We start from the raw sequence: 22,563 nt of genomic DNA on the forward strand, positions 1-22,563 counted from the left end.
CGTTCCTATTCATCTCGTCACTGCAAAGCTCACATCGGTACCTCGCATTTTCTCTTTCATTCTCATGAGAAAACTGAATCACACATCAACTAGTTTGTTGTTACATTAATTTATTAAGCTTTAGATTTCGATTGTTCGCACTTGCACTGAGAATTTTAAGAGCTGAACTTCAAATTCCATATTATGCGATTCAATTATCAGTTAGTTAGCTCAGAGTTTAATTTCTTTTTCTTGTTTGATTGGAAGAAAAATGGAGAAACTGAGACCAGCGTGGGCCGTTAAGGCGATCATCGTGATCGTTTTCACTTCGATCCTCTTCCGATGCGTCTGCGGCGAGAATCACACCGTCGGTGGAGCTTCCGGCTGGGATCTCCGTTCCAATATCCAAGCCTGGTCTTCTACGACAACGTTTAACATCGGTGACGATCTCGGTACGTATCTGCATCTTCTCTCTCTAGATCTTCATCTCCATGCATGCATTCATCTCTTTAAGCACATATAATTGAAATTTTGGAGTCTCTGAAGTTTTAAATCTAGCAGGAGCAATTTAATGAACTAACAACAGAAACAGAGTAATCGCTAATTAGTTCAAGTTCTAATTGAATTTTCGCATCAAGAAAAAATCAATTGAAAGCAAATAAGCTTTGTGTTCATGTTCGTTTTCCTGAATATTTTTCTAGATCTCCGCAGTAAAACATTCCGTTTGTTCTTGAGTAGAACACCGTGAGTACGAAAATCGTTCCCTAAGTTAGTTTTGCGTGCTGACACGAAATTACAGAGACGAAGCCAAGGGCATAAACATTTTAATTTTCAATGAATTGATTAAACTCTGAGAAAAACTAATTACAATACGAAATGTTTTCACGTTGGTTGGAAGTATTCTCATACACACCGGTGCACGACGTGGTGGAAGTGAACCAACTAGGTTACAACACGTGTACGATAGCGAACGCGCTTGCCACATACGACAACGGAGAAACCGTGATCCACCTGAGCGACGCGAAAACGCGCTACTTTGTATGCGGCCGAATGCGCCATTGCCAACAGGGCCTTAAACTCCAGGTCCAAATTCTAGCCCAGTCCAATAACGGAACCAGCGATGATCAAAACCAAAGCCCCGGCGCCGGCACCGGCACCGTCGGTTCTCCTCCGTCTCCTTCTCCTCCTCCGCCTCCGCCTCCGCCTCCGCCTCCGCCTCCGCCCCCGGTTTCTCCGCCGCCTCATGGTGATGAACAGCCACCTGCAGACGAGCCCGTACCGTGCGATTGTAATCGTGCGGAGGAGCGCCATGGGGTGGTGCCGTTGATTACACTCGTAATCGTGGTCGCGTTGGCTCATGCTCCTTTCTTCATCGCATTTCCACATCTCCGTTTTCATCTCATGCGTTGAGCTTGCTGCAGCAGTTGTTTTTGTTTTTACCTTTCTTGTGTTTCGGCTTTTACCTCGCGCTATTGCTCATTGTGCATATATGATGAATGTGATGATTCGGGTTATTTTCGATATTGAATAATGAGTTTGCTTGCTCGTTTTCGCCATGCCATGTACATATAGGCGAATTTGTTTGTTGAGAAGCAATGTATGTACCTTGCTTTCTTGTAATTGCTCTGCACAGTGCAAACTCAATGTGAGTATTTTCTCTTCGGTTTAAATCTCTCTTATATATTCTTCTTTTTTCAATTGGTTAATTTCGTGTGAATAATATAATTATGAGAATATAACAAAGTTATCTGCTTTAATTTTAGAGTGTATGTTTACGGAGTATATTGAATCAGTGAGGGATTTAGGTAATATGCCTGAGGTCATGAATTTTAACATGGTGATGCTGTGATCATTTTACAACAAAACCAAAAAGAATGTAAGATGTATCATGTATCTACATAAAATAAATAAGTAAAAAATGAAAATAATAGTTATATAGAATGTCAGTATGTTAACTGTTTACGTTTAAAAACTACAACAGTTTTCGATTAGAGTACTGGCATCTTATTAGGATTAATCTATGCTTTACGATTTTTTACTGGTATAGTTGTTTTTTTTTTTTTTTGAAGTTGTTCATTGAAGTTCTTTAACTTAAAGCTGATGTGGTAGTTTTAAATAGACCAAACTTTTAATGTGACGTGACACGCTTTCATTTAACAATAATTTAAATTAAAAAAAGGATAATATATAAATGACATTTTCTTAATTCAATTATTTCTTTTTTTTATTCAAATCAATAAAATGACAGTGCTGATAAGTACTAAAATAAACAAATAAAATATTAAAAAAACGTTTTTTGTAAAGTGCAAAGGCAGATCATTTGGCAGCTTTTGCCAATGGTCCAATGCCTTGCTCCGTGCTCTCATGGGAGTAAATTGTTTGGTTAATTTTTTAAAAAATAACTTTAAAATAATTGTTTTCTATATAAATATTTTTTAAGAAACGGATATGATTTATTCATTTATCAAAATAAATAGAAAAATATTTTTTTGAGTAAAAATAATTTAGAAAAATATACTAAAAATAGAAAGTTACTTATTTTATAAAAATAAGTGCTTATCTCAGCAAATAAGTTTAAACAAACTGACTTATTATCTTGCAATTAACTTTCTCCATTTAATAATTTTAATTTTAAAAAATTAAATCAAGAAGAAAATAATATGAAAGGTGAATGTCACTATTTCTGGATAAAGAATATGTATTATTTGAACAACGAAAGCATTTCCTTTGCACAGCCATGAAATGTCTTTAACAAAAAACAGCACCTTGCTAATCCCAGGCCACGGATGTGGGTTGGGCCTTTAACAGCAACCATTTATTGGCTTTGTCTATAAGATGCCAAGGCACTTTTTTTTGTGTTGTGTGATAATCCGGTGGCTGCCACTGGTTCACTCCCATTGTTGCTAGCACCATTATGCTTAGCCCTTTGGAATATTATCATCAAATCCCGAACACAGCTAAAAAATTATTAAGTTTTAAATAATTGAGAAAGATACTGCTGCTAGATTAGAATTAAACCATTTGCATAGGTACAAATACTTAGTCTTAGTATAAATAAATTGATGGTTAGATGGTGTCCCCATGTACCTACAAAAGGAATAATAGCAGCCACTAGATGCTAGAACTTAGAAGTCTATATCAGGGGCAATTTTGAATGCTGCGTCTTGACTCTTGAAGCCATTCCTTCAAGTTAAATGCTAATTAGCAGCGTTTGAATAACTTCTTAGTGTACTCTATTTGAGTAAATTTTTCTTATAAGTTAAAATTAACTTATACATTAAATTAAAAATTACTTTCTTTTTAAGAAGTTAGTAAATGATTTTAACTTCTCTAAAAAACTTTTTTTCAAGTTATGTATGAAGTAATTTAACTTCTAAGAAAAAAAAATTTATATTTTTTTCAATAAATATTTATGAAGAAACTTATCTGATAAGCCCTTATTGCTTGTGCCATGACAACGTGTACAAGGTTTTTCTTGGTTTGTTTCCATTAGTGGTTAATAAGAAAAGGACTAGTCTTTGATAATGGCAAACAATAGGTCTTATTCTTAGGTCCTCTAGCTTGTACATTCTTCGTAATCAATATTTACACATAATTATTACCATAACCAATGGTTATACAGTGTCACACGCGTCACTGCCCGTCCCCAGTCCCAATTGGCTCGTTGTCTTTGCATTGATTGATAATGATAATTAAAATTTCTACTAAAGAAAATAAAACTAGTTATTGAGTTATACATGGCTATTTTCAAGGTAGCAGAATCCAAAGACAAAAGTAGAAAGGGTTAAAATAGAAAGAGAAGGCTCATAGTATAATAAAACTGAACGTTTCTAAATGAAGCTAAAGGCATTTTGCAGGCAGGAGATGGGGGTCCGTTTGGATCCACTTATATTCTTAATTGTACAAATTAAGGTCCTACTTCTTTATGAAGTTCTGTACTCACAAAACCACTCAAAGGTTCGTGACACAACAAGAAACATGGGGTTCTTTTGTTTCAATTTTCACTGGCATGTAAGGGGGCAACGTGCTTTCCGACCCAAATGGGTCATAATTAAATTGAAGGCTTAAAGAAACAGCAAGTCCCACTACATATCTATAATGATCTATACCATGCTGACAGATAATAACCATGTGCTTGTGCGTTAATTAATCACCAAGTTTATTTCCCTAATCTGACAATTTGATCCTAAAACTAGTTGTGACTGTGGAGATATTGACAGCATAACCAATCTGCTTAAGCCAAGGTATCTTAATTGATGGTCCCATGCAACCATGCACAGTGGAATGGACAACTCACTCTTAACATTATGTTCAATTTATCTTCGTTCATTCACTTCAATCCATTTTTCCAAAATAAATAAAAGGCTTAGTTATTTTCTTGTCCCATAATACGCCAAAGGGCAAAGGGGGTCCAAGTCTCTGTTCCAACTCCCTGAGTTTGGTCAATCAATATACACGAGCAACTATATAATATCACCTCCTTGCATGAGTACGGTTGTTACTTGTTATTGTTAGGCGTATGTGATTTTGTTCAATTGGTATGTATCCAGGTCTGTTCTCCCTTCCTTGTATGTTGGTTTTCTTGTAATTAAAAAAAGACCAATTATTTAATACTAATTTTGTCGATAATTAATCTTTGCTTAAGAATCTAGTTGATCACTTCTTTCCAACCTAAAACCTTAATAAGGGTCTAAATCAAATTCTAGTTGGACCAACTTAATACTTATTCAACAAGCATTTTAAAGCTGAATTAACTGGTAAATTATTAGGTCTGCATAGAATAGAAGAAATTGTACATTCCATTTTAAATAATCCCCTCATAATGCTACCTAGGGTTCAAACTACATAACCAATACAAACATTATTATGTAATATAAGAAACACTAGACTTCTGAATAGTTTAGTAGAACATGCATGTAGAGCAAAGATCTTGATCAAAGAAAGAGCACAACAGATTGGGGAGAAACTAACTTATGCCTACTATGTCACAAGAAACTTGACAAGGGAAAAAAAAGTACACCATGTCTGATACTTGTCTTGGCCTCTTCACACAGTCTCAGCAGCAAAAATATGTACACAGCAAGTCCTGCCATGGGAGAAGAAAGAGTCAACACATGGAAACCGACAAATTAAATCGAACTTATATGTGGGATTAGATATAATATTACGTACTAACAATGTAGATTAGTATAATTTTTCTACTCTTCAATCAAGTGTTTGGTGGTAGGTGGAACAGTCTAATCAAAACTAGATTCATTTAATTGCCCTAACTACTATTTATGTTTCGCCAGGTGTTGAATGCCCAATGAGTCAAGATTTAAGAATATAATTAGGTGCCATAGATATGCACCATGGAATAACATTGTTACTTTTTGAGTCATAAAAATACATATTTGTGTATACAAGAAGCTCTACAGAATCCTTTCTGAGGTCATACCTCGTAGAAAAAAGGATAAAAAGTTAACAAACATTTTGATTATGTTTTATTTTGGTATAAAAAGATTCCATATCAAAGTGCTGTATTTAACTACTGTTACTAATCCAAACATTTATATGTGAACAGTTGTCATCTAGCACATGACAAAACTAACCAATCTAAAAGCATAAATTGTTAGGTAAAAGGCTACTGAATGGTTAATAACAACAAATATATTACATACTATGATTACTCTTACATAGCCGACAGTCAAATTCTGCATAACACATGGATTTAGTAATGTGCTGAATGCAACGAGAACTAAATTAGAATAAAGAATATGTATATATAACAAGTACCTCCAAAATGGTTAATATACTTCCAGAGATTCTCATCATTTTGCTAAATTTTCACTGTGACTGGTGAAAAAGATAAAGATTGGTCACATCAAACACCACGGTTTACCATTTCCCTGAAACGCTGGTAAGACTCCAGCCTCTGCAGCTTCATTTGATTGTTGATCTTCTTAATGAATGCTTCTGCCCTGCGATTCAATTCCTCTGGACTCATGGATTTGTCCCTTCTCAAGGAAGCTCTATCATTGAAAGTGTCAGATTTTTTGAGCTCCTTCTGAGCCCAAGCCACAGGATCATCATCACCACCTTCCCCATTGCGATGAAATGGCTCTGCTTTGGCAATCCTTGCACCCCATGTGTCACTCTTCTTCAGCTGTGGTTTCATCGTTTTCCCCTGTCCCTCCATAATAGCCCTCCATGTAGCTTCAAGTGTGTCATCACCATCTGAATCCGGAAGGAAATAATCGTTGGTGCAGTTTTCAAGTAATGGTCGGATCATGAATTTGTCATAGGTTAAACCTGACTCTTCAACCACCTCTTCTTCTGGTTCTTCTTCTTCAACCACCTCTTGTTGTTGTTGTTGAACCTCCTTTTCTTCTTCCTTAGGTTCATTGGTTTGGTTTTCTGACTCAGTTGGGTGGCTGACAGTGTCTGAAATGGTGGTGGTTGTGTGCTTAGGATCAGAGAAGGTTTTGGGGTGGTTATTGCTTTTGGGGGGGAAGTTGGAGGAAGCTGCAATGGTGATGATGATGAAGTTGACAATGATGTAGAGGAATGGGAGTGTTAGCCAGCTTCTAACTGAGACACAAAACTGAGGAAGAGTTGAGAGAAGAAGGTGGAATGTGTATGGGACTATTGCCACTTTCAACAAAACAAGAGTGGAGATAACCCCCATGGACATGAGCACAAGCTTTGCAATCCACACGGATGTTTCAAATTTGTTTGATTTGAGAGAAGATGGGTTTTGAAAAAGATCCATCACTGCCATGTTGCAGCAGTAGCACTACTAATAACAACTCTTCACAACAACACCCAGATTTCAAAAGCAAAGAAAGAGAAAAGGAAAGGACTTTTTTTCTGCTTGGAAAAAATGAGAAGAATAAGACCCAGAAACTAAACCTTCTAGGGGGAGAAATTTATCAATTTAACAACTAGGACATAAACATAAAACAAGCACCAGTTCTTCAGAAGAATAAGAAGAGAAAGGAGCTCTTTAGAAACTGAAACTTGAGTCTCAAAATCAAATTCTGAAAGTTTTCCATCAGGAAGTTAATTAAATAGGAGATGCTGAAGAGGAAGAAAGCAAGATTTGTGGTGAATTACTGTGGATCCATGAAGATGATGAAGCAGAAAGAAAAAGGAACAGAAAACACTGAACACAATGTATTGAGACCTGGCTGGCTAGAACTTCAGTCCTCTCTCTCTCTAGTCTCCATAGTACTACAAAGAAAGAAAAAAAGAAGGTTTTTTTTAAAAGAAAAGAGAGCTTTCAAATTTCACTGTTTCAGGTGCTGTAGTTAGCAGCAGAGCCAACAAAAATTCCATTAGTACTGGGTAGGCAGGATGGTTTGGTTATAGAGTAGAGGACCACATGATGAGTCAAGAGAGAATTTAAATGAAGATCTATGAACCTCTCTTATTACTAACTACTCTTATATATTGTTGTAATCAGTGACACTGTTTGATGAATTCTCCTCCCTCAGATGCTTCAGAATAGTTTTAAAAAGGGTTATAGGGGAGATGATAAATTTTGCACCCTCATCTTCATTCTATTAGTACTATCTATTGGAGGTGATAGAGATAGAGCCACCGAGATTTTTATTTATATGTTTCTTTTTTGGAAAAAAAAATGGTTTGGGTATATTTTTAGATTTGAAAAGTCAAGCAAAAGTAAAGGGTTGGGTTTGGGTGGAAATCGTACCATTAGTTAATTAACTATAATTAGCTCAGTTGTTAGCATGGTTTAATTTTTCCTTTTAAGAAATCTAACTAATCTTTGAAGGTAATTTATGTTATCTGAATTAAAATAGCTGCGTTGCGCGGCGGTGGCCACAATTTGCGGAGGTGTTCATACCAACTTTTGGCACCATAAGGATACATGCATGAAAAATTACTAAGACTGTCATAGCATTAAATGTTCATGATTGATCAATCTCTGCGGGAACACTTGATAAAATATTTTTAGTTTATAATAAAAGAGGATGAGATTAATGTTATACACTATGTATAAAATAATTTTATATTATTATCTAATTATAAATTATCATTTGAATTATTTTAAGATAATTATTTTAAAAGTTAATAAATTTTTCATGATTTTATAAAAATGTATAACTATTTTCCTCGTAAAGAATTAATAACGCTCATATAAAACTTAATTGAAATTATGGTGATTTCACTCTATATAATAATCTTTTTGTACGTGCATTGCTTATACACATAAAAGTATCATATCCGTGCCAATCTAGTGCTAGATTCTGGATTGTTCTTGCATGGGTAATGCTATTCGTGTGCTAATTCTTATCTTCGACATCTTTTATAATTATGTAGCTGGTAAATTCTCATCTAATTAAAAAAAATATGGACCTAAACTCTCTCACAAAATCACTAATAAACATTTCTAAGAATTTGTTTATGTAAAATTTGTTCAATTAATTAGTATTGTTATTTAAAATCAACTGTCCACTACTTACCTCCTTTCATTTAATAACTTTTGCTAACAAGTTGCTTTTTCTTTATTTTATTCTCCAGAGTTTATTGAAAAATGTTAGTACATAGTAACATTTAAGAATTTATTTTTTATTTTTTATTTGTAAGAATCAAAGATAAATATAAAAAAAAAAATTACAGCAATTCATATATCTTGTTCACTATAGACTACTTTTGAGGTAACATATTTAAGATTTTAAAATATGATTCGTAACTACAATTATAGTTACAATAATTGAGGTACATTTATTTACATTTTTGTAATATTTAAAATCACTAGAAAACTGTACGGGCGGCTGCATCTATAATTTAAAACCTTTAAAATGTTTTTCAAAATCACTTTTTAATATTAGGTAAAAAATTATGTAGTTCTCATTATATTAAAAAAAAAATGAGTCTCTCATTAAGTGAATCACGCATGGATTTTGCTCAACAATAAAAAAATAATTAGATTTTTCATAGTTGTATCTTCCAATTTCACTAGGATTTTCCCTTTCTAAATCCATATGCCACTGGTTAACAGAAGCCGAAGGGGCAAAACCCCAAAAGATTCAATAAGATGTCAAGCAATTAATATTATTTTTTTACCCCTGAATTTTCCACAATCGGGTATAATGTTGGTTTCACCATTTTTTTTTTTGGAAAAATGTAAATTATTAAACCCGAAATGGTACAATAATAAACACAACATACTCCGTAACTAGAGAAAATAAAAAACCTCCCTAATACAAGAAGACCTATATCAAGGTGTTAAAACAAATGCAACAGATGCACTTGTCTATATATAAGAAATTTAATCTTGTTAATAATCTCTATTGCACAAAATTGATCATTAGTAGACTCTAATTGTTATAGTCAGACAACGAAATTTTCCTTGAACACTTGATGTAGATTGTTCCTAATTAAAGAGTAGTAATGCGCTTCAAAGAAGTGAAACGTCTACGGAGAAAAGTCAAATCACGAATGTGAACCCAAATTTAAAGAAATTTTCTACAAGAAAAGAACAAATATAGCAACAAAGACATATGTAATGTATATGCTTCCGTAAAGCTACATAAGCCCCAGCCACAAATGCTGAGTGATTGTCCTTTCCCTCCCATTGAATTATGGTTATAACAGGGACATAAACAGTAATAAATCAACAACATGGATACTAAGAAAAAATAGCATGGTCACGTGAATGTCAGAGTAATGTTCATTTTATGCTTTGGACTTTTTCTTTTTTATAAAAGCGCTTTTAATTAAAAAAATATGAAAAAATTTAATGGAAAATTACACAAATTTAAAAGAACAATTTTTTTGTTATAAATTAATAAACTTAATTTTCAAACTCAAGAAAAAAATAATAAAAGCACTTTCTCAATAAAATTATTTAAACATACCCATCATACTATTGTCATATTTTTCACACCTTTGGTTTTTTTTTTAATTTAATAAATTTGAACTACGACCCGGTTCCATTTTATATTGGCTGCATGAGGATTTCTTTCTCATAGCCACGACGGCTCTGACATTTTTCTTTAAGATAGGCTCTGACATTATAATAAATCGGAATGTTGATTGTATTGATATAATAATATGTACATAAATATATACATATAGCTCAATCGCAATTATCTCAAACAATTATTCTATAATTACTCTAACAATATTTTTGAAATAAATGAGTCAAGGATATAAATTACTCTTTCATGGTTTCCTCAATTAAGTTTGACCTCCTACAATCATTCATTCTTTTCTGGTTTCCTCAAATAAGTATAGATAGTTTACAAGATGTTCTATGTTTAAACATCATTATTGTTATACACTAAGAAAATTATGAACGTTAAGGGTGAGAGGCAGGGGAGAGGAATAACCATAGTTGAGTAATAATTCATACATTTATAAACAAGCTATTTTCATTTTGTGATCAATCCATCACCTTATAAAGTACACCTAGTTAATGGCAGAGAGGACAACCATCCTACTAAAAAGAAATTACCCATTGCAAGTTGCAACACGCGTGTAATGCAATTTGATCAATATCTATATATGCATTTATGAGCATAGAATCCGGTCAAAATTTTGGGTTAAGAGAAAAATAAAAAGCACAGTTCACTATATACATATTTGAAGGTGTATATTATCAACAATTATTAATACAAGTAGTAGTGATAGTAATTTGCATCTCTTAATTAGTTGTTGAGAGTTTAAATATGAAATATACCATATTAAAAAAAATATTTATTTTATATGCGTGATTTCTAACCAAAATTAATTCCAATAGATACTTGATATCAATTTAATTTTATGGTAAGAAAAAAATATTGGAGTTGTATAATAGCATATGTTGTTGGCACTTGAGTGAGAGTACTAGTAGCATCTAGCATGCATCAGTGTGGCATGGGGTCACTTGTCTTACCCCAGGGAACCAGCCACCCACCGACTCACCCCCAAGTTGTTACTACACACCTTTTTTTCTCTCTCTCCCTCTTTGGTAGCTTAAATGTCTGCTAATCATAACTACAAGTCTATGCAGCACCACTTTTTTTTAAAACTAATTAAAGTTTGATAATAATCATATATAACAACTATATATGACACTTTTTTCTTGAAGCTGAGTTTTCAAATTTTGAGCTACCACTTTCGCCTTTACTGCGGAACAGTGAACAATAGCAAAATCATCCCGCATTCTTTTGTTTACCAAGTGCTATGGTACTACTGTTCCTTCCTTCATGCTGCTAACAAAATGACAATAAAAATGACATCAAATCAATTAGTCTTTCACACCCTTTGTCCTCTTTTCTGTGTGTACTCAGCTGGCTCATTTTCTTTCTCTCTCAATCTAGTAGTTTTTTTTTAATCCTCTTATTGAATATGAAAGAAGTTGCATTGATAGATAAGTAAAGTTTAATTAAGAATTAAATTTAATCTAATGATTTTTTCTTTTTATAGTTTTTGTATCATATATTTTTACTTTTAAGGCTCTCTATTTTCTTTTATGATTATGTTATTGTGAATGAGCATTTCTAGTGTCTTTTTTTTCTTTAAATCACATATTTTTCATTCGCATAAATGGAAAGGAAAATTGCACTAAAATATTCCTTCAAATTTTTTGAAAAAATATAGTCATATTTAAGATTCCATTTGACAAACTATTAAAAATTCTTTCAGAAATGCTTAAATATCATGAAAATAATTCACATGGTACGAATCAATATGATCCATTTATTATATACCTCCTTTATTCTATAAACCATCATGATTTTTCTTTCATCAATGTCACATTTTGTATGGCTTTCATCAAATATTCTTTGTACTAAATATTTTGTTGTAAGGCTAACATACATTTTAATATAAATTTTGTGATTTATTTAATTTAGATATACATTGCATTTACGCACGTTTAGTAATTAAAAAATAATTTTACTAAAACGAATAAGCCCTTAATGTCAATATACACTTTTTTTCAAATTTAGTCACATTTTGTTTTTGGTGAACCTAAGTTATCTCTCAGCCAAGAAAAAAATTCTCATTATTGAAATCCATTTAAAAATTAATCTTTATCAATAAATATTTTTATGTACATACAAACTTAAAGATCGAACTTCTTAGCATTTATTTAAGTGACCAAAGTATTTATTATCAGCTTCAAATTATCCTTGTCTTATTAACATAATGTATGCATGTCTGCATATATTTTCTTTCTCCGTTTTCTAGTGGTGAAGGATGATTCTATTACTTTGAGCAAAAATATTGTCCAAGTACCGGTAAATAATACTTATGTGTTCCTCTAAAAAAAAAACCTTCTGTGTTGAGCAAATTATGTTACATAAAAGAAAATTATGCTATTATCACTTTAAGCATTATTTAACTTATATGTACACGTTTGTTGATACGTACAGAAATAATATATCGAATATTTTGAATAATAATTTAAGTATTTCAGAAATATTATATAAATAATAAGTAGCTAAAATTATCTTGTAAATACGGAGAGTAATTATACGATTTGTGAGTGGTCGAAATCATTTCTCTCAAGAAAGCCTAAAAAAGTTTGTAGAAAATGCACTCTTTCAAGCAATTTCTAATAAAAATTTCGTTAGGTGCACATACATGATTTATTCCATTAATTGAAACTATTGAAAATAATTATAACTTTGATTACTTTTAAAGTTAAGTTCATACATATAATATTCGTCAAGTCAAATATATGTGTTTTTATAGGTTCTACAGAAGCTTCGGCAACTAATTTATGCAATGGAATATTTGAAAAATGAAAAAATAAAATTAATAATTAGAACATCTCTAACTCACTGTAAACTGAAGAAACAAAGAAAATAGTGTACGGAACTGCAAACGAGATCAACTGATAGGACGAACGAAAAAGTTGAATAGAGAAAAGTCCAAAATATCACAAGTGTCTCAAACCATATCAATCATGATTCATTTTGACAAAGAAAAAAACACATAAATGTCAAGCTTTGAAGATCATTTAGTGTAGTACTATTTGAAAGGTGATAAATACCTAAATCTAACAAATTATTGCATATATAGCAGAGTTGGATCAAAAGCCACATATTGGTGAGGACAACTTGCACTTTTTTTGTTTATTTTTGAAAAAAGGGTCTCCCTAATTATTTTGACTGTTAACTTAGCCATTCATAGAGCTGAAATAAAATATCTTCAATCATTGCTGAAAAAGGAAAAAAGAATATAAATTAACTATAGGAAGCCTCGGTAATCCCGCTTCACGAGATTCCATTTTATGTCAGGTATAACAAATTCAACTGCGTTCAATGACTTAACTATGCATTAGAATGTTCTATTCTATAAGGCTAGGCGTGCATAGGACTGCATAATAATAATAATAATAAAAAGAAAGCATGATTAATTAGTTGCGTCCAATCGTGCATTGATGGGTAAAATATGCAATTTAAGCATAGGGCAATCCTTTCTAGAAAGCACGGAAAGATATAGTAAATAATTGGGAGTATTATTTAGGGGTTTGAGGTGGCACTGACATATTAGCATATAATCCTATCATTACAAAAAAGCTAAATTACATTACATTATATCAAGGGTAAGATAAATACCAACGGCTACTGACCTACTACACTTCAAAACAAATCAAATCACTTTGTTCGGATTTATTGAATCAAGGCTTTCTTTGGTAGTACAGTGTATAGGATAGTATAGAATTTAATTAACATGTGCTTAGTTGTTTAAACTTGAAAAAAAAGAAAACTAATTTTATGATACTAGTACAAGTTTAGAGTTATTAAAAATTATTATTTTTAAGTTTAAAAGATACATCAAATAAAATGTTAAGCTTTATATTTAGAAATACAGTACATAGTTATTATAAACTTTTTAAAAGCATATCTTTTTATAAAAAAAGAAATGAAAAATATTGATCCAACAAGCTGGTAGATTAAATACTTTCAACCTCGACCTATCAAGCAAAATGTTTCAGAGAAAAATCTGGCACCGACAGATCCCTCCTTTGACTTCTTTTCTCATTTGGAGGACAAAAGCCTATGAATAATCAGTTATGAAAAAGAGATTGTGGCATAGTATTGATGTGTAGTTCATGTGATGTGGAAAAACCAATGAATCAACCGAGCATCTCTTCCTCAAATGTCATGTATCTTCTAAGTTGTGACAATGGCTCAGTTCTTATATATATGAGTTGCCAAATAGGCACTACCTCCATTCAATCCATTATGTCTTCATCTCACTCTTTTTGGTCTAAGCATAGGAAAGACGACATATCTCTGGTTGTAGACACTTTATTGTTTGTGTGACTGTTGGGTTACAAGTGTGAGGTGAAGTCTCACATCGAGTAGAAGTGGAAAGGTTGAACAGCATATAAGTGAGGAGAAGATCCATAAACCTGAGCCTTAAGGTTTTGGGTTAGAGTGTGGTGTCAAGTCTCCTTATATGGTGACTCCTGGTCCACAGGTGTACTCCTCGAATCTCCCCAACAATTGGTATCAGAGCCGATGGTTAGACCCCACAAGTGTACCCCTCGAATTACTAAAAAATTACTAAAAACGTCACATTGGTTATGATGAATTCTTCTATTTATGATTTTTTTTTATTATGAAAAGTATGGGTATCAATGGTCATCCTAGGCCAGCGAAACAAGATTAAGGAGGTTGTGGTGGCATATTCTGTAATCATTCAACCTCTTTTTTAGCCAGCTTTACAGTTAAACTGAGCATTCAAAGTTCATTATATGCAAAAATTATGGAAGTTATCCATGCGATTGAATGGGTTGAAAAAAAAGGATGGAAGAATTTGTGGCTAGAGTGCGATTCTACTCTAGTTGTCCAAGCTTTCTACCAGCATGGTTTGGTCCCTTGGCAACTAAAATGATATAATTATTGTATAGATTTAATTAAGAAAATGAATTTTGTAGTAGGCCATATTTGCATAGAGGGCAACATTTGTGCAGGCAGGCTTCTCTCTTGCTTTTTTGTTTTCTGATTTTTATTGGTGGGATTATACTCCACTTTTAGATGCAACATAATTGAATAGAAACACAATAGGTCTCCCAAAATAGGTTCACATAGTCTTCTTTTCCATGGGGTTTGGTTGATGTTCCCATGTGTGTGTGTGTTTTTTTTAAATCCTTTTCTTAATAAATTTTTTTGGTATGTGGTTGAGGATCATTGGAGTTTATGGTATCAACCTAATTGAGATCATTGTCTCTGTGGGAGGTTTGCATACCTTGGTTTATTAAAAAAACATACAAAAAAATGTGTTAAATAAGATGACTCAATAAACCAAACTCGCTTTGTTACTCACGTTTTAAAGGGCTATTATGCATTATTTTATAAAATTTAATTTTTATACACTGTGAGTATAAAGATTTTATACTGTGAAATAATTAAAATTTATTTGTATATAATTTTTAAAATTATTATTATAAAGAACAATAACTTTACCGGCCATAACAATCTAAGAATGAATAGCAATATAAAAAATCTTTAAAACTGCATTACATTTTAATTAATTATTGTTCTATGAACAAAATAAAGCCTAAAAGTTATTTATTTTAGGAATCAACTTGTTATTATTAATAATGATATCTATTAAAAATAAGTAAATACTAAAGAATATTCACCCACTTCTTACGAATTAAAAATTAAAAGCATTTAATAAATACTTTTGCCAACACAAATAAACAAATATAATTAAGAGGTATAACTTAGTTGAATAAATATATGAATTATTATAAATCCCTCTACTTGTCTGAAATCTTTATCAATAAAAAAGAAAGAGTTAACAAATAAAAAAAACATCAAAATTTACAATGAAACGTGTTAGTAACATTATAGGTTTCAATAATAAAATACTTTTGTAATTTTTTAACTATTCACCCAACACTCATTCAAAAAAAAAAGTATTCACCCAACACAATTTTCAATATAATTTACACGCATTACTCCTTTAAATGCCAACGAATACTCGATCACTTTTTTAAAATTTTCAATGAATTAAATGTTCTATTATTTGTTATGTTTTTCATTTGTTTAAAAAGTACTCATTAAATAAAAGTAAAAAGAAAAAAAAAATCCTCTATAAAAGCAAGGGGTAACAGAATCTCCTGTTTCTTATAATGAATTACTCACTTTCTTTCTTTGGTGGCTAATAGTTAATAGTTAATTTACATTTCAATCAAAGCACAAATAAAGAAAATAAGATTTTGAAGAATAATAGATTATTAGCATTAATAACTTGCTTCTTGCTTCTTCTTTGTGAATCCCTTTTTTTGGAGTGTCTTACAAGAATTCTTGACCAACTCGTTACATTGCTACATCAACCTCTGCACCTAATTATTGCATTACATATCTTTATCTGTAGAATTATATCGTTTACTATAAAATAATTTTTATAATAATAATTTTTTATTACATCAATCATCTTATCAGAGGTTTCTCTTTTTAGTTTTTATTGTGAAAATAAATGTACAATAAATTATTTTTAAGTACTATTTAACTATTTGGCCCCTCAAAATATTTTGGCTAAGATATCCCACTGTATGTAATCTAGTTTTTTTAGGCAAGTGCCTCTAGACCCCAAGTTTGTATTTAGTTTTCTGTTGAGAAATATCTAATATACGTTTCTAAGGAAGCAATTAGTTGTCAATAAAAAGGAAGCAATTAATAAGTATTACTTTTCCTTTTGATTACGTTTCTAACACACTACTCCGATTAAATATAAATGATTGCATATGCGTTCCAATGTTTATATCCATTTAACAAATTTTTGTGTTTAGATCTCAAAACCTGTATCAAAATTACAATAATAGTCAACAACTTTGTCGTCGTTTCTTTTAATATTAAAAACATATATATTCTTACTTTTTCAATAAATTAAAAATATACGTTCAAATATAAATTCAAAGTTCAATTTAATTTAGATACACCAATTACGTTGAATGATTCAAAATTAATTTTATCTTAACTTTAAAACAAATATATCTACCCTCATAACTGTTAGCTAACTTAAAGGCAAAGGTTCATTCAGTAAGTCACTGACACTTGTCACATACAAAAGTGTCAATTTAATATTGTTAACCATTCGGCTAATTAAAGATTAGTATCCTTAACCAAAGTCCAAGTATATATCATCTACAATGCATAGTCAAATATATATCTCTTAATGCCGACATCAATATAATCACAAATACCATGCAACTTACTTGCTATCTGTCATAATCATTTTCAAATTATTTCAAATTCAAAATGATTATAAAAGTAAGGCTCAACAAATTAAAATATGATATCAAATTGATAGAAAGCTAGACTGTTATTAAAATATAGAAATAGAACTGGCAAAAAGAAAAGGACAGCAATTAATACATGCAAAGATATTGTTTTGCAATCTCTTTAACGTGTACTTTTGGCACAGGTTTTAATTAATTACTAATCGCAATTAGAATACTAAACTACTCTGCATAAAAGTTCCGAAGATATTTATTTACTATTGTCCGAAAGAAGACAAGGTCACCTTAATAAAGTTTTCATGGGTAAGCTAAACTGCGTATAGTATATATGCAATTATTTAGCATCTTATATTAACCTTAAATTGTATTGGTTTTCACTGTTTAGTGTTTATCCATTGTGTTTTGGTTTTCACTGCTTATCCATTCTAGATATGCAATTGTTTCTGTTATTATAAATTAGAATATACAATAATTTGATATTTCTACTATATTTTTCTTTCTATTAAAGTTTCTTAATATTTTTTAATTTCTCTTGTTAGAGATGTATTTTACACATTATTTAATAATTAGCCAAAAAAATACTCACCATCTTAAACTACCTTAATTTTCTTAACCATTTATCTCTTTTAATCTATCATTTTATTTTTACATCAAATTGAATTTTTTTTAAAACATAGTTAATAATAACATTATATCACATTAAAATTATTTATTATAAATTCAAAATATAATTTATATATTTAAAAATATTATGTTTAATGCACATTAAAATACTATTTTGTTTATATATATTCAATTTTTAATGAATAAAATGAGTCATACAATGAGGTAAAGACAAGTTTTGCTCTCTCCATTCCCATCCCAGTAATAATTGAAACAGGTTTACGGTCAAACTTGAGGAAACAATTAAGGATGAAAAATTTAAATCCATTTTCATCTCAATTAAAAAAGGGGAGTGTATCGAAAACTCGACTCACTTATTCTTTAATAAATCTTATATCAAATACATTCTAATTCAAATAATATATAAAAATAGATGTCAAGCATATTAAAAAAAACAAAAATAATTAAATCATATTTTTAACAAAATATGTTATTTAATTTTTATCATAATTTAAGTTATTAACAACACTGAAAGTTATTTATATTTTTAGTAACCATGAGAAATGAAAATGTGAAAATAAAATCTAATTTCTACTTTTACAATTTTATAACAAGAAAACTAGTTTAAGTTTGGTATCATGATAGATATTTATACCTTCAAATCCACCTTGTGCATGTTTGGATCGAAGTCCAAGATGTGCGTTTACAACGAAATCCACATCCAAACTCTTCAAATGACGCAAAAGCATCAATTCTTAGCTCTAATTTTATGTGTGTCAAATTACTCCGGACGGATTTCCAAACATGCCTTTTGTAAATTAGAAAAAAAGTTCAATTTTAATATAAGTAAAAAAATGAGTTTTTTATTTATTAAAACAAGTCAAAATCAGATAAATATTCACACACTCATGGTTTAATTATCATACCTAGTATTAATCCCAATGATTGGACCTACTCAAATAGCATTATTTCACATCCCCAATAAATGTATATTATCTTCTAGATGTTCACGGAATGGTCTTGATACACATTATACACTATTTGTGATGCCGATATGCATGGACTAGCAACTGAGAAAGTGCACACCATCTAGTGGGGGTGAAAAGGGCAAAGAGTAATTGGCAAGGTAAGCATATGGTGGCATGATGACAAATGAGAGAGCCACAACATTTTCAGTGACCAAAGTGCATAGCTTGGCAGAAAAAATAAAGTGTGTGCCGTCCTGAAAAATTTATGAGTGACCTAGCTAGTTAATTTTGCATGCCAGCCAATGCACACATATAAATAGAGATGATGTAGCCTTGTGAAGTAGGGCAAAATAAGATGCAAGAGAACAATCCCAAGCTTTAGGGGACCCATCCACATAGATTTTACTACTTTTTTTTTGTCCCTATTCAAATTCAAAATTAAATATAACACACCCCTCATGGATTCCATGTACACTAGCATGAATTGAATTGAATAAAGAAAAACAAAAAAAATAAAAATTACAAATGAGTTGAAGGATATATAATTGAAAGAGGCAGAACGCCGTATGGTGGAGACCCACCAATATGATGTAGCTCTCAGGTCATTAGTGGCAACAACTCCATTGTTATTTGTTACCACAACCTAGCTAGCTAGCCACCCTTAACTTCAATGTCCCCATCCTTAGGCTTCAAGAGTACTACTACATTACTATAAAGGAGCAACCAAATTCCATTACCTATAGCTAAGCCTGCAAAAGCCAAGATTTTGAAGGTAATTAGGGTAGATCATGATCACATTTTGCCGTTCTTTATAGGTGTTAAGTTAATAATTTAGTGAGTGTACATGTGCCGATCTTCTTCTTTTTTTAGTTCTTACATAAAAAAAAGTTACATGTTTGTTCTTTTATATGAAAATTATTTACATTTCAATATATATATGGTTGTCTACTAAAATTATAATTAAGAATTAAATACGTTTTTAGTTCTTACAAATAGGTTAATATTTTTTTTAGTCCCTCAAAAATTAATTGTTTTCTTTTATTCTTTTAATTATGAAAATATGTTATTGTGTGATCTTTATTTTCATAAATGAATGACTAAAAGCAGGTGATTTTTTTTTTATGAGGGATGAAGACCGCATTTGACATATTTTCGTAAATGAGATATTAAAATAGGAGATTTAATTATTTTCAAAAGACCAAAAATAAACTGTGTCCTATTTATAAGAACTCAAAAACATATTTAACCCTATAATTAATGACTTTAGATTTTGATAAAAATATCTTCTGTGTAAAGACTAAGATATAAACTAAAATTTTAATTTAATTAACCTATAACTAATTGTAGAAAACAAAAGTCTAACACCAGTATTGTTGTGAACCAATTAATTTATAAATGTTTTTTTTTTCATGTGAGAATAAAAATGTAAGGCTTTTCATGGAAAAACTAAAGCAAATTAAAAAGAGTATCAGGTGTAAGGAGCAAGTAATTAATTTAACCTTTTGTTAGACTATTTTAATTTGTTCAAGCATTTGTTAAATTATTTCACAAAAACTTCACACATATACAAGTTCTTTATGGAAAAACAGTGATTAAGCAGAATTTTGATGTAAATTAAAAAGGTTATATGAATAAGAAAAAGTAACCATTTGCTGGTACACATATGCTGGCGTCTTACTATATACAGAGTCACTGACAAAGATTATACAGGAAAAGGGGATCAAGCCACACAACTGTTACAGTTGACCCTTTAAACCAGCTTTGCTCCTATAACTTCCTAGCTATATATTGTTGTTAAATTAGCCTAGTGTTTATGGTAGAAGATCTCTGATTTAACCGTACGTTTAGGCCTCCTACTATAGGTTGATCTATAAGATTTGCATCCATGCATGGTCTTATAAAGAAACTAACCACATTCAGGCCCTCATAATTATTAGGAAAGATAAGGACAAATGTCTCAAAAGCAAAAATTAAACAAATATGAAAAAAGAATAGTCTTATAATTAGATGTGCAATAGATATATAATTATATACGCCATATACCAGTAATAATCACAGTCTCCAATTTATTATATTAGGTACTTTGATGCATACAACCTTAATTAAATACCAAATAAAAGATTATCAAAATTCTTACTCTTAACTAGAAAAATTATTGGAATAAATTAAAATAACTGTAAACATAAAAAAATTTGGCAAATCACTTAATGTAGTCATCAACAGACAAATAATTATTTTAATTTAAAATTTCAAGTTTGAGTCAAATTAAAATATGTTAGTATGTTAGTGTTTTTACAGTAAAAAGGATTCGAACTCACAATATTTCTTTTCTCTCTTTTCTTTCAATTACTGAGTCAATTTTATATTTCATAATAATTTCATCATCTTAAATAAATTCTACAAAAGAACCCTTTCATTATACACCCCAAAATTGTTCATAATTTTTTGTCTTTGTTTGTTATTGGTTTATTATGGCCTAAGTGTTCTACATTCTCTATATTGATTCTGAATTATGAATGGCAATCGTTTCCCATAGATGTAAATAAACTAAAATTCATAAAACACTTGCACAGCCCTGTCGTTATTAGTTGGGTTAAAGCCATAGGACAAAAGCCAATTTTTTCGGTACCTAAAAGGAAATTTTATCCACTAACACATGCGATCATTAAATAGATACTCAAAGTGGGTAGGAATGTATACACGAGTGGGCCAAATCCAACCACTAACTACTGTGGATTCATGCCTTAACTTTAAGTTTAAGATTATAATTAGCAAATTCTATTTCCAAATATCCTATGCATGATATAATCAGTTATTTTACAGTCACGGAAGACCCTAGAATAATCAATGATGGACCATTCTAATTTTACCTTTATGTTCTTATATATAGCTTTAAATGAACGCTTGGCACCTGAATCGCTTCTTGAATCTGAAGCTAGAAATGTCCTTTTCCTTGGCCATTCTAATCTTCATCCGTTTATTTGATAAAATGTTTATATGTAGGATACATTTAGTGGCAGGGTCTTTTATGATACAGAAATAAATATTGATATATAGCTTAATAATGAACGGTCAAAATTAAACACACAAATTATGTGAGTTTTAAGTGATTACATATGTTATTTTAAATCTTAGTTGTTTATATATAATTATATGATTCAGATTTATTTATTTTACTTTCGTATATGACATTCTCACCAGATAATATTATCAATGCACATACTATAACCCAAGAATTGAATAACTTATACAATAGCATCGTATGGTTTGAGAGTTGAGTGGGTTTCTCTTATATATTACCTAACATAATGGTACCCTAAATTCAAACTTTCTCTATATTACATATAAACATCACTTTCAAGGCATAATACTTATTGTAATGATGCCCTCAATTCTCAAGGGGACTAAGGTATTTGTGTGTAGTCCATGTCATACGCGTTTCGTTATATGTTAGCTTAATTTAAAATGGGGAATACATAGTTCCGGGAAGCACCTAAAAAATGGGGAAACATCCCAAATTGTAACTGAATGGGACAAATAAAAGAAACAAAGGAAATTAGAGGAAGAAATGTTAGGGGCATCTTCTTATTCTATATTATTCTAAATAGATGGCCCCAAACATCCCCATCACAATTTTACATGAGACAGAAGGGGATGGATATGTGAGTATCAAAAGTGATTTTCCATCCAATAGATCATCGAATTTGCACATGATATTGTCGGTTTGATGTCAATAGGTTTCTTTTCTTTATTATGTTGGTTGAATGCTTAGAACTAATTAATATACATGCCCTCGTCCAACCTCATCAATTTAAC

General features: G+C 30.9%; 2 protein-coding genes across 2 annotated transcripts; one reads left to right on the top strand and one right to left on the bottom strand.

Annotated features, from left to right (window-relative positions):
- Window positions 1-820: 820 nt before the first annotated feature.
- On the top strand, window positions 821-1,606 carry LOC102659880 (early nodulin-55-1-like). Its single transcript, XM_014761786.3, has one exon. The coding sequence runs from the start codon at window positions 856-858 to the stop codon at window positions 1,387-1,389; it is 534 nt and encodes a 177-aa protein (XP_014617272.3). The 5' UTR covers window positions 821-855; the 3' UTR covers window positions 1,390-1,606.
- A 3,151-nt stretch (window positions 1,607-4,757) lies between these two features.
- On the bottom strand, window positions 4,758-7,546 carry LOC100791218 (uncharacterized). The gene is made up of 2 exons (XM_003534056.4): window positions 5,755-7,546; window positions 4,758-5,065 (listed from the first exon to the last, which is right to left on the bottom strand). Exon 1 carries the CDS (start codon window positions 6,737-6,739, stop codon window positions 5,843-5,845), a length of 897 nt encoding a protein of 298 aa, XP_003534104.2. The 5' UTR covers window positions 6,740-7,546; the 3' UTR covers window positions 4,758-5,065; window positions 5,755-5,842.
- Window positions 7,547-22,563: the final 15,017 nt, after the last annotated feature.

This window comes from Glycine max, chromosome 9, assembly GCF_000004515.6.
Source record: "Glycine max cultivar Williams 82 chromosome 9, Glycine_max_v4.0, whole genome shotgun sequence".
NCBI classification, from domain to species: domain Eukaryota; kingdom Viridiplantae; phylum Streptophyta; class Magnoliopsida; order Fabales; family Fabaceae; genus Glycine; species Glycine max.